Raw genomic sequence first — 13,599 nt, 5'->3', positions numbered from 1 at the left:
GATGTCTGAGCTTATCTTTTACACTGATATCTTCTGAGAGAGGACATCATTCCTATGCTTTAAAATGTGTTTTTTGTCTTAGATACCAATGACATTAACATGTTATTCATCCAAATGTTCAGCTCAATAGAGTGTTTTAAGCTCATAGTTTTAAAATTGCAAATGGAGGAGCACTTGGGTAGTTCAGTCATTTAAGTGTTCAACTCTTGATTTTGGCTCAGACCATAATCTCATGGTAATGGGATTGAGCCCCACATCTGACTCAGTGCAGAACTCAGAGCATGCTTAGGATTCTCTCTCTCCCTCTGTCTCTTCCCCACCCCTGCTCATGCGCTCCCCCTCCCTCTCTATCAAAATTAATAAACAAAAAATAAAATAAAATTGCAAATGGAAAACTCTCTTCTGATGGTTTGTAGGTGAATTTCAGAGAGGGATTTCTAGTAATAATTAGTGTCTTTAAAAGTTAATAGAACCCTCCTTGATCCCTAGGTAAGCAAAGACATGCCCCACACATCAATTTCCCTGAGGACATGGCAGTTCATTGTTTCCATGGCCTGTCACAACAAGGTCACATGACATGCTGCCTAGTTGCTCAGTAATTATGCTTAGAACTGGGTTTTTATCTTAAAACGTGTCACATATTGTTTTGCAGAGTTAGTGATGGGTATTTGTCAGCCTTGTCTCACATTTGTAGCCAGGTGCCTAAGGTCATCATTAGCACATGACTTTGATTGTCAGGAAATGAAGTACTGGGTCTATGGAAGTTTCTTTCATTGCTTCTATGATTGGGACTTTCTCAATCCTAAAGAAGAAAAATCCATACACAGTTTATTGCCTTCCAAACTGACAGTTCTGTAAGGCTCATTGGATGATTAAGTAATAAAAAGGAGACAAACCAGAGAAAAGTGTAGATTAAAACATATCCTCTAGCCTAAAGCCACAATACCCAGTAGTTAGACTCATTCAGTAGCCAGGGAATCTTGTAGCGATGTTTAAAAATTATATATTAAATTAAAAAAAATATATATCCTCTTTCAAGTTTATGCTTAGAAAATACAAATAAACCACACATTTAATGTGTAAATATTACCATAGGTATACATAAATATCTGAAAAAGAGATCATTTATAAATTGGCTAATATGGATCATGAGTGAAGAAATCAGTTTTTGTTTACACTGACAGTTTGCTAATGAAATTACTAGTTATGCAATAAAATTAAAAAGTGACACAAACGGGATGTTACTTTTAAATATTGTATTTATTTAACTATAAGGACAAAAGCATACAAGCTTTGTTCTTTACAAGTTCAGGAAACACCAAACTTCATTTCTTTGAGTCTTGAAGAAGAGTGGCAGCCAATGGTAAATAATACATTTTCAAAATGAATTTAAACACAGAAATATCTCTTTTATCTTTAGATGGATACTAGTTCTCTGACAGATAAACATCACACTATATATAATAATAAGTATACATATATGTGTGTGTGTGTGTGTGTATGTGTGTGTATATATATATATATATATATATATATGCAAAACATTGATCTAAGAAATGATTCTTCTATTTTTTGGGGTATCAGTTTCTATGAAACACATTTACAGTAATGTCTTTAATATTTTAATATTTTCTAAATCAGTGTTTCTGAAACTATATTTTGGACTCTTGAACTTCCATCACAATAACAGTAAAATTCCTTTAGAAATTGATTATTTTCAAATAATTAAATAGTGAATTATATAATAAATAAAATAACTATTAAGTATCATTTAATTATTTTTGCATGGAAAAACTAAATTATTTTAAGCAAATAGGTGAATAAATGACTGAATAAATAATTTGTTTCCTTGTTTAGAAAACTATTTTAAGAGTGTTTGAGTTGGAGATAAATTTAATTGTATTTCCTGCAGTTCTGTGGGCTGGACATTCAAATAAGTATTCGCCTATTATTTTTGCTATTGAAATGTCTAGTTTCTAGCACTTTAGAAAGAGAACATTACTGGTTGGGAAGGACTCACCTTGTTTTTCTTAATTTGTAAATTTAAATGTTGATTATAAAATGTAGCATTTCTTCATTGTTACTGCTACTATTTTTCCCATTATTACTACTAAGAGCCAACATTTTTAAGAGCATTTAAAACATTTGATACGTAGACACTGTGCCATGTATTACTAACATGCAGTACATCATTTAACTCCCAATAAAGTTATGCTATTATTATGTTTATTTTAAAGTTGCAGAAACCAAGGCTTATAGAAGTGAGTTAGCTCACCCTTGTTTATAAAGTTTTAAGGATTTTTATACATTTTACAAGTATGTGAGTGAATACATTATGTATTAACTTTTATTTATTTATGTTTTAAGTTTATTTATTTGGAGAAAGAGAGAACAAGAGTGGGGCAGGGGCAGAGAAAGAGAGAGAGAATCCTAAGCAGGCTCCGTGCTTTCAGTGCAGAGCCTGATGTAGGGCTCAATCCCAAGAACCATGAGATCTTGACCTGAGCCAAAACTAAGAGTCTCATAGACTTAACCGACTGAACATCCCAGGCACCCTTAACTTTTATTTTAATATTCTATCAATTGTTGGACAAAATGACAGGCCTCATCAATGATAAAAACCTGTCAGCCAGAATACAATCACTCTCCAAGGGATTAGAGATTATCATTTGTGCCTACTTGTTACTCTTATAACCAATCATTATTTCATTGGACTGAAAACCCCTTTTCACCTAGTTTTGATTGTAGGGGAGGAATGTTTTAGGGATAAGTGGGTCAAATGTACACTAGGAATTAAAATCTAATTCATAATAAAATCTGCTTCACAATTTAATTGGTTTAGTTTGCTTATTTGCTAGTTTGGTTCTGATCATAAAAATGTTCTGGAGGCTCTGCTCTGAAGAAAATAGACATAACAAGGCTCTAGAAAAATAGTGGTGCTCCAGTTAGAAGCTCATATAACCGACTTCAGAGGACAGAAGAAATGTGCAAAATTAATTTTGGGGGATAATTTCCTAACCTTTCATGTGAAATCAATCATGATATCTCATGGAATTTCAAGGTTTACTTGGACAGAAATAGAAATTATGTAGAAATACCGTTTGTTTCTTTGGATTCAATGAAAAGGACTTGAAAAAAGTTTTATCTAAAATTTTAGTCAGTATACATCAAATATATGCATTTTCATGTATGTCAGTTATATCTCAATAGAGCTATAAAAATATTAATGTCATGGAAAAGCAGTAAAACATATAATTTTGGCCAGTTTCTGTTCTTTTGATTAATAAATACTTATTGATCAGTGTCCTTAAAACATAATAATCAGTTAATAAAATTTGAATTATTATGAAATATGCATATACAGAAAAGTTTATAAAATAAAAAATACACAGCTAAATTAAACCTAATTCCATTCCAGCAGGTATGTAGTAAGATCTAATTATTGTTTAATTTTCATTTCTCTCATCTCTAATGTGATTAATACTTTAAAACTTTTTATTGTTTATTTGATATCGTTTTGTGAAGTAGATGTTCTCTTGCCATCTTTTAAAATAATGAATTCTCTGTTTTATATTGATTTATCGGAGACACTTATATATTGTACAATGTACCTTTTGTTGGTTATAAGTATTGCAAATGTCTTTGCCTACTCTGTGGCTTGCTTTTTCACTCTCTTAATGATATCTCTAGATAATTGGGAAATCTTTATTTCAATATAGTGCATTTTATAGACCTTTCCCTGTATAAATTGCACAGTTTGATTGAACTGTGGTCAGCAAGCATCTATGATTCCAATCCTTTTAAATTTGTTAAACTTGCTTTAGGGTCACCATATGATCATTATTTGTGACTCTGTTGTGCATGTCTCAAAATGATACATATTCTTTTGGGTCTAATTTTCCATCCAGGACTCTTATGTCAGATTTGCCAATAGTATTATTCAAAACTGCTATATCCTTACTGCTTTTTGTTCATTCTCTTCATAGTTATGTTTAATTTTCCACTGTTATTATAGGTATATCTATTTTCCTTGTAATTCTGTCAATTTTTGCTTTATTTATTCTGCAGCTTTGATGCCAGGCACATAGATGCTTAAGATTATTCCAACATTGGCGAAATGGGTCTTTTTTACTCTGGAGTATTCCTCTTTATTTCTCTTTACTGCAAAAAGATTGGTTAAAATTACCTAATTTTTCATTTCATTTCTGATAAAACATAAATGAACTCTACTGGCAGTACACAGTCTTTTCTTTTGATAAGCTCACTATAGAGAGTAGGAGGCCATCAGGTAGAAGGGACTTACAGCACAGTTTAGATGCAGTGACATAAGCCATAGAAGGGGCCACTTGACTAAATCTTAGCTGACAAGGAAGGATCCCAAAAGAGGTGGCATCAGAACTGGGTTTTGGTGTGTTAAAGACTTAAATGACTCAGCTTTTGAGCATGTCAAGGAAATTGGGGAAAAGGAAGGGGATCTAAATGGACAGTGGTTTCCAATCATTTATTACTTCAAAGTGTTTTCAATTGTTTGTTATTTCAAATAGATAACACTGCAGGAAAGAACTCTGGGAAATCACCTTTGTCCATATTCCATACTATTTTGTCAGGACAAGCTCTTTGCGGGGGGGACAGCAAGGAGTGTGGACATCTTTATTCACAGAAGAGAGCATCTAATTCAAAATCATAGAAGGCTGTTAGACATAAACTACAGTGGAGCCATGTTTTAAGGGATGTCCAGGAGTTAAGACAACAGTGGAGATATTAAAGCCTGGGGACTCTCATGTGCACAGAGGAGAGAGCGTAGAGGGAATAGTAAGTAATTCAGTGTGTGTTGGCTTAGTTACAAGGTGTGGAGAGTCATGTTGAGAGAGTGGGCTTAAGTGTAAACTAGGTTTATACTTGATTCCATCAAAGAGCTTTAGTTAATGAAATAATATAAGGTTCTTTTCCCTTTTTCTTACCTTTGAAGTTCATGGAATCCATTTGTACCATATTCCTGAAATCGTTATAACAGTTATCTTTTGTATGTCAGAACTTATTTTCTTCCATCTCCTCAGGTGATTTTAGCATCTGGAACATATTGTTTCCCCTCCATTGCCCACCATTGCACTAAGTAATGGCAACCTCCCTTTACTTCTTTCCTGTTCCTCATGTCCACATGTCCTAGGATGGTACTTATTAAGTCTAAGCCCAGGCTCACCACTTACTAGCTGTGTAATTTCTGACAAGTTACCTAACCTCTCTTTGTCTTTGTCTCAGTTTCCTCAGCAATAATCCATCAGAGGGTTGGAAGAATTCAATGAAATTGTGGATGCAAAAACACCTGGCTTCTCTGCAATGCAATGACAATGATTTCCCCTCCATTATGAGTATCTAAATTCATCCAGGTTGACAAATGCTTTTTGCTACAGTTTAGAGCAGCTTGAAGCAGCTTGAAAAAGGAAACCTGAGAGGAACTGTATTATCTCCAGAGCTTTCTTTCAGGGTAGCTCCAGTCATTTAGGGACAAAGCCCAAGCTGGTGAGAGCCCTCACCTGTCTTTGATTGCTAGATCAGAGAATAAAAGAGGAGCCTGGCCTTTAGGGCTTCCCATTCACAGCTTTTACAAATTCAAGAGGTGCTGCATTTTAATGTTAAAATGGCATAATTTTTCCCCCTCTTAGGTCATTCTTGCCTCCTTTCTACCCAGTCCCTACCCCCTATCTTCCCCTTACCCCAACAAACAACAAAAAAACAACAACAACAAACAACAACAAAAAAATTCAACAACAACAAACAAAAAAATTCAAACCCTGGTCATTTCAGATATATCAGAATATCACAGCAGAGACTAATCTTGCCCAGACTTTCTGCGAAAGCTCACATGTGCTGCAGTTTGGGGTTGCATAATTGATTTAATCTCCGATTTTAGAGGAACGCTGAACTCTCTTTGTGGGACTCTGCATACATTTCTCTAGGGCAAAAACTGTCCTACTTTTTTCTCTCTGGTATCTGTTTAGTGCTAGGCCATTCCCCCCCCCCCCCCCGCCCCCAAGAATCTAAACTACCCTCCGTGAAATAAATGAAATCACAGTTGGAAAACGGCTTACTGGACAGACTTAAAACTGCCAGATAAGAGCTACACCACACATGTTTTCTTAACATTCTCCTCCTCCCCTGCTTTCCTTCTTTCTGCTCTAGCACGTCTTTGTTTGGGCCTAGAGGATACATTAGTCACTCAGCTGAGGATTGGCATTCCTACCTGGAACAGCAGTGTACTCCAGCAATGCACTGGGAAAACAGGCTGTGGGGTCTGATCCTTGCCCACTGACCCACTGTCTGACTCCAGGCAGATTCACTTACCTCTCTGAGGCTTACTTTCAACAGTGCCTCATAGACTAATGGCTGTGAAGGCTAGACCATAAAGATGTAGCAAGCTGCAAACTCACAACTCACATGGGAACCTTTTGGCTAACCAGGTATATATATGGAATGCCAATGGAGGAGAATGATTTTACACCCCCTGACAAACTGCTTAAGCAAAATGATAACCAGGCAATTTTAAGTTCACTAGTTACTTCATAGTGTATCAGCAGCCTCATTTTGGTTGTTTTCAGGGATTTCTCAATTGGGAAGTCTCATTTGGTGACAGATATTCTTGGTCAGCCTGTTTGATACAGTATATAGTTTGGGAACTATCTTCTCACCAGGATCTTCTTGAAAAACGAATTCTTTGTAATACTTTCTGTATCTTAAGATGTATTTTCTGAAGTAAATAACCTTTATTAGGTTATTAAGTAAATAACCTTTATTAGACTAGTCCAGCAAAATTCCCCAATTTGTATGCTGCAAAAGTGACCAAACTCCTCTGTTTGCATTGATGGATTAAGGCCAAAAGCCGTGCTGACCTTCATATCCTGAATGGATTTTCTTCATATGCTGCTAGAATAATTTCGGTTTAGAGAAAGACCCAGTACATGTTTAATAATCACTTGGCAGAAACTGTTCAAATTCACCATTGTTTAAATTCAGATTATTACTTACTAGTTGGATAAATTTGGACAAGTCCTTTAACCTCTTAGCCTTGTTATGTATGAATATTTAAAATTGACCTAAGAATCATACTTAGGGCACCTGGGTGGCTTAGTTAAGCATGACTCTTCATTTCGACTCAGGTCAGGATCTCATGGTTAATGAAATCAAGCCCCATGTCGGGTTCTGCACTGGCAGCATGGAGCCTGCTTGGGACTTTCTCCCTTTCTGCCCCTCCCCTGCTCGCTCTCAAAATAAATAAACTTAAAAAAATAATAATAATACTTACTTCTCCGGATTGCTGTGAGGATTAAATGCTAAGATGCATGTAAGGGAATTTGGGGATACAGCCATAGACAGTGTATCAGCCAGGTTTTGCTGTAATTATGTGTAACAAATACTCCCCAAATATCATTGGCTTACAACAACAAATATTTTCGCTAGAATCAGTTGCAGCTTCTGTGTTCTTCAGCTCTGCTACCTTTGCCTTCATTCAGGCACTAGATGTCATTAAGGAATTCTCCTTTCATGACAGGGAACATAATAGCAAATGACCTGGTGAAAACTTGCAAAGTATTTTAAAGCATCAACTCAGAATTGGTATTACTATCATTTCTACCCAAATTTCATTGGCCAAAACAAGTCACTAGGACAGGCTAAATTTTAGTAGTTAGGAAAGTATACACTTCCTGAATGGAGAAAGAAGAGTGAATATTTGCTGAACAGCAATCCACTCTACCTCAGAGAAGTTTACTGCATCTCATTTTACCCCCTTTTCTCATTTCATCGTGTGACAATTGGCTCTTCTGTGTATAGTCTACATGATAGCATCTACTTTGCATTCTCTAAATTACATCACAATTTCCTCCTCTCTCTTTTAATTTCAAATTAATTTAAATTACTTTTCTTTGTAAACAGGTACTTTGGAAAATCCCTTAGGAAAAGAGCAAAAGCTTCTGATTCTCCTTAGAGCCTCAGAAGGAGTTTTCTGTGACCGTTTCAATGGAATTCATGTTGATCCAGGAACAATTGGTAAGAGTATACTATAACTTTTTATTAAAAATGAAATGAAATGTATATTTCTGTGATGGAGAAGTGACATTCATAGAACACATACTAAATTTCAGGCACTCTTCTAGATAATTTATATTTATTATTTCACTTACCAAGTCTTCTGTACCAGTGTCCATTTTACAGATGTCAAAAATAGGACTCAGAGATGATTAACAATATGCAGAAGGCCACACAGCTCTATAGTGTCAGAGCTTAGATTTATATCCAGATAGGATCAAACACCAAAGCCTGGACTAAGAGTCTGTTATCAACTATAAATATTATGTGGTTGTTGATATATATATTTAATTGATCTAAAAAAACACGGTTGGCAGTTTCTTTATTTGGTACTGCCACAGCACCAAATCCTATTTTAAAGTTGACCTATGTAAAAGCATAGAAACTGAGACCGGGATTATATAACTAGGATGTGAAGCCTCACAATAACTCCATATTAAGGGATAGGTATAAGAAGCTGCTTATTCTAACATGTTTGTTTGTTTGTTTGTTTGTTTTTTGCTTTCTTTGTATGGCATTACTAATTTTCTAAGATTTCAACAACCCAGTAAAATGGAAGCAATCATGTTAGGCTAATATGAAGTTTGATAACCTAGTTTCAAAATGTATAACCATTGCAAGATAGTACTGTACTTTGATAGGGCTTTATTGTTTCAAAAGGATTTTTCATACATGCTTTTATCTTTTTACGAATATGAGGTTCAAGAATAGTTTTACTTTTTTACTAGATGGATAACAGGAACATTCCATTTATTTTTGCCTGTGGTATCCACTCTGTTCGGTGCAGTACCACATTGGATTAAACTTTGCTTTAGTATAAAAGGATGCCCATCTTAATCCTCAACTCCAGCCATATGGCCAAGCTAGTGTTTTTGAAATTTTCTCTGATATTAAATTGAATAAGAAATGAAATATTTCACTGTATGCTTAAAATTGTATGATACCATGGTAAATTACAGATTTTAATTATTTTACGTAGTATAATCTTGAAACAAGGAATGGAGTTATTTTATAGTAAATCTTTGATGATTAGAAATGATCAAGAAATCTACTTGTCTTATCAGTCTAGTTTTCTGCATAACTCAGTTAAGGAAATTAACTGGTTTTCACCAAAATCGTTGTTGGACATTTCTTTAAATTACTTCCCGTTCCTCCCCTTCCTACTTTACTTAGCTAATAGTGAAAAAGGTGGAATATTTTTAAAGATGTTGATGATGATATCATATGAAATGTTTAGAGATAGGCATATATATATGACTATCATTATGAAAGATCGATTATTCCAGGACATGTCTTAAAAGTTAGAATACTTGTTGCATTTCCATTAATCCTGATTTTTAGTTTTGTGACTTTTTCTGAATTACAGTATGGAAAAAAATATAGATAGTGACATAAACAGGTGGTTGGGTTCTAACTGAGAATTTTTTTTACTTACATTGTATTAAAACTCAAAGCATAGTATTTGCACCTTACTGGTATTTGGGGTTTTTTTTAATTCAAGTTTTCTGCTAAAAATTGTGAAATCTTTAGATTTCAGTATTAGTGATATATTATGTACCAATCCAGGCATAAACAAACAATACATTTGGGTACAGGAAGAAAATGTTAGAACTTTTATTGAATCATATGTGAAGATATTCATATATGTGTATGTTTATCTAAAAATAAATAAATACACATGCATTAGGAGTGCATGATCATAATTTTGTTACTGCTTGGGTTCTGCTCAAAACATTTTGAGACCATTGGAGTATGAGGAATTGTGCTACATGTGATTTTAAACAGCAATAAAACACGTAAGAGGAAAGACCTGAAGGAATAAAACTGGACCGCATCAAGCATATCCCTGGTACGACTTAAATTTATGAGTCTGAAATAAATTATATTTTGAAACAAAGGAGCTAGAGATCTATCCTTTGATATCTGTAATACAAAAAAATATGAGGTCCAACCACTGAAAACAAAACTAATAGCACCAAATCCCTTACCTCAGGGAATAAAATTACCCTTGCCTTTTGGAAAATGAAGCCGATAACATAAAATATCAAAACCAGTTAACTTCCAATAGAACTGCAAATGGTTTGGAGTCACATAATGGTAGAATGTAACTAGTTAGCCATTGGAGTGGTCCCAACTTTTGGATTACTAGATGTTGTATAGCATTCATTTCTCTTTAGCTTTTTGAGAGAATGAGAATAAGTTTTGAAGAATTTATTCTTTGTCTCATAAGATGGACATCTTCATATGTAGTTTCTATACAACATATCCTGCACAGTAACCTCTCTAATGAGCCTTACTTAGGTGGCCTTAATCCTCTAAAATTTCTTGTCCAACAGTTCCTCCTTTTACTTTCAGGGGTATATGGGAAAGTCCAACTTCATGGTGCTTGTCCTAAGAAATCCTGGACCCGTCTTGCAGCCGACATCGCCCCAGGCAACGAGAGGTAAGAAATGAGAGTATGTTAGGGAATGCACTTGTTTGTTTAGTTTGCTCCTGTTTCACATTTTGTTACAACATGAAATTAAATTTTAGATTAAGACTCAAAACTCAAGGATGAGTAAACAGTAAAATAAGGGACAGATTAAAAAAAAATCTCTGTAACATAACTGTGGTAGAATAAAGCAACCAAAGGCAGAAAAGACTATAGTTTATTTAAGGAGCAAAGTTTAGATAATGCATGTTTACTGCTATCAATAAATCTTTAGAAATATGAATTATATGAGATACTAGATGAAGTAAAACGTGAAATCATGATAGTCTGAGTTGAGATGATAGCTGGTTAAGAGAGAGACAAATAAAATAGGATTGAGATGAAGAATATGAAGAATCTTAGGGAAGTTATTTATTTATTTAAAATTTACTTATTTTTGAGAGAGAGAGCAGGTGAGGGGCAAAGAGCGGGGGACAGAGGATCTGAGCAGGCTCTGCACTGACAGCACAGAGCCCAATGTGGGGTTCAAACTCACAAACTGTGACATCATGACCTGAGCCAAAGTCGAATGCTTAACTGAATGAGCCACTCAGGAACCCGGAATTCTGTGGAATTTAAAGTGCAACAACAGAATTTAATAATGCCCTCACTGGAAGTGGTAAAGAATGAAATCACCTCTGCCCCAAAGTGCATAAGCACTATGAAGAACACACCGATGGAATCTACCTGAATGCAGAGGACAAAATCAGGAGACAAAAGTCGTAAAAGAGGGGCGCCTGGATGGCTCAATTGGTTAAGCCTTTGGCTCAGGTCATCATCTCGCGTTTCATGAGTTCAAGCCCCGCATCGGGCTCTGTGCTGAGGGCTCAGAGCCTGGAGCCTGCTTCGGATTCTGTGTCTCACCCTCTCTCTGCCCCTCCCCTGCTTGTGCTCTCTTTCTGTCTGTCAAAAAATGGATAAATGTTAAAAAAAATTTTAAAAATCATAAAAGAGAAGGTATCCAAAGTACACATAGTAATTTCTCTTTTTAATAAGAGCCCAGAGTAAATACAACAGAGAGAATAACGAAAACTCTACCTAAAATACTTTGGAGTACTTACATTTAATTTCAGTACATTTAATTACAGTGCAAGAAAAAGCAGTGAACAAAGTAAAAGAAAAACAGAAGGGAACATAAAGCTTGTTAACCTTAGAATTCTCGACACCATTAAATATAGGAAGATAGTGGTGTAAAATATATATATGTTTAGGGGAAAAAAAAAGATTATGACCAAAGAATTAGACACTCTGCTTAAATGCTATTTACATGTAAAAACAAACAAACAAAGGTTTTTTTTGCTTTTTAAGAACTGAAAAATTTTTTTAAAAAGTATTCTATTTTTTTATTTTTTTAATTTTTAAAATTAGAGTCAATGTGTGTACCAGTGGGGGAGGGACAGAGGGAGAGAGAGAAAGAGAGAGAGAGAGAGAGAGAGAGAGAGAGAGAGAGAATTTTAAGCAGGCTCCATGCTCAGCACAAGAGCCTGACATGGGGTTTGATCCCACAACTCTGGGATCACTATCTGAGCCCAAATCAGGAGTCAGATGCTTGCAAGCAACTGAGCCACCCAGGTGTCCCTCAAAAAGTTTTCTAATAAAGAGATTAAACTGATTTAAAGTTCACAAATAAAAATACAATTCAGGAATACTGTAAAGGTATATAAAAATATATTTTAATGGTAAGCATTGAAATAAGTTAAATATCATACTGTGAATATGGTTATTAAAATAAGACAAAGTCTAATTGTTCTTATAAAAGAAACTACATAAAATTTGAAAAGTTAATGTATTAGGGTTCTGTTTATATAAATATGTATAACACATAGGTTATCTGTGTGTGTATGTAGAATATATATATGTATATATATATGTATATATACGTATGTGTATATATATGTATGTATATATATTAGCATATATAATAGTATATATAAAGAGATGTATTTGAACAAATTGGCTCACATGCTTATGAGTACTGGTAAATACAAAATAATGTTGGCAAGTTGATAGGCTGCAAACTCTTGAGCTTTGTCTTGAGGCATAATTTCCTCTTCCTCATGGAAACTTCAGTTTTGCTTTTAAGGCCTTCCAACTGATTGATGAGGCCCATCCACATTATTGAGGGTGATCTTTACTTAAAGTCAGTTCATTGTAGATGTTAGCCATATTTACAGAACACTTTTGAAGCAACACCTACGTTAGTGTTTGATAGAATAACTGGGTACTATACCCTGACCACATTGACACATAAACTAATCATCACAGGTTATAATTCTCAGATAAAACTCTAGGTTCACTACCTGGGACTATGGCCATAGAAAACTGGCAATGGGGTATGAGTGCCAGATGAATTAAATATGAGTCAATTTGTTGTTTAAAACAGGATATATACCTTCCAAATCACCAGACAGAAAAGAGAATGAAAGAAACCATAAAATAAATAGTAAAACACAAAAACACAATAAAATTAAATAGTAAGAGAATTAGAACAATAAAGAAGTTGTAAAAAGACAACAGAAGTAAGAAAGAATAAATCTTCCAATTATAAAAAGAAAATATGATTCTTAAAAATGACCGTATGTAGGAAAAAATTAGATAATATATCAACATGTAATCACAACTTTTTTTTTACTGGAGGAAAACAAAACCACTGTAGAACAAATATTTTAATTAAATATTTAATTAAATATCCAAAATTCGCTGAATAAAATGAATCATTGAAATAAAAACAAAAAGACTCAAAATTATAAGAAAAGAAAAAATAAAATGTATAAAATAAATATATTTTACATTAATAATAAGACCTCAATCTCTAGGGAGATCCCAATAGTCAAGAAAGTTTTATACCAGGGGCACCTACCTGGGTGGTTCAGTCAGTTAAGCATCCAACTTCAGCTCAGGTCTTGATCTCACAGTTTGTGGGTTCGAGCCCCGCCTCTGGCTGTGTGCTGACAGCTCAGAGCTGGAGCCTACTTTGGATTCTGTGTCTCCCCTCTCTATCTGCCCATCCCCTGCTTGTGCTCTGTCTCTGTCTGTCAACAATAAAT

General features: G+C 34.6%; 1 protein-coding gene across 2 annotated transcripts in view; it reads left to right on the top strand.

Annotated features, from left to right (window-relative positions):
- PKHD1 (PKHD1 ciliary IPT domain containing fibrocystin/polyductin) overlaps positions 1-13,599 on the top strand; it is a 494,443-nt gene that overhangs the window by 316,915 nt on the left and 163,929 nt on the right. For both annotated transcript variants that reach the window (XM_045498517.1, XM_045498518.1), the window contains exons 54-55: positions 7,930-8,043; positions 10,438-10,525. In XM_045498517.1, coding sequence (XP_045354473.1) covers positions 7,930-8,043; positions 10,438-10,525 — 202 coding nt within the window. The remainder of the gene's footprint in view (positions 1-7,929; positions 8,044-10,437; positions 10,526-13,599) is intronic.

This window comes from Leopardus geoffroyi, chromosome B2, assembly GCF_018350155.1.
Source record: "Leopardus geoffroyi isolate Oge1 chromosome B2, O.geoffroyi_Oge1_pat1.0, whole genome shotgun sequence".
In the NCBI taxonomy this organism is placed as follows: domain Eukaryota; kingdom Metazoa; phylum Chordata; class Mammalia; order Carnivora; family Felidae; genus Leopardus; species Leopardus geoffroyi.
Note: the sequence above shows the minus strand (reverse complement) of the source record. Positions and strands in the feature narration are given on the sequence as shown.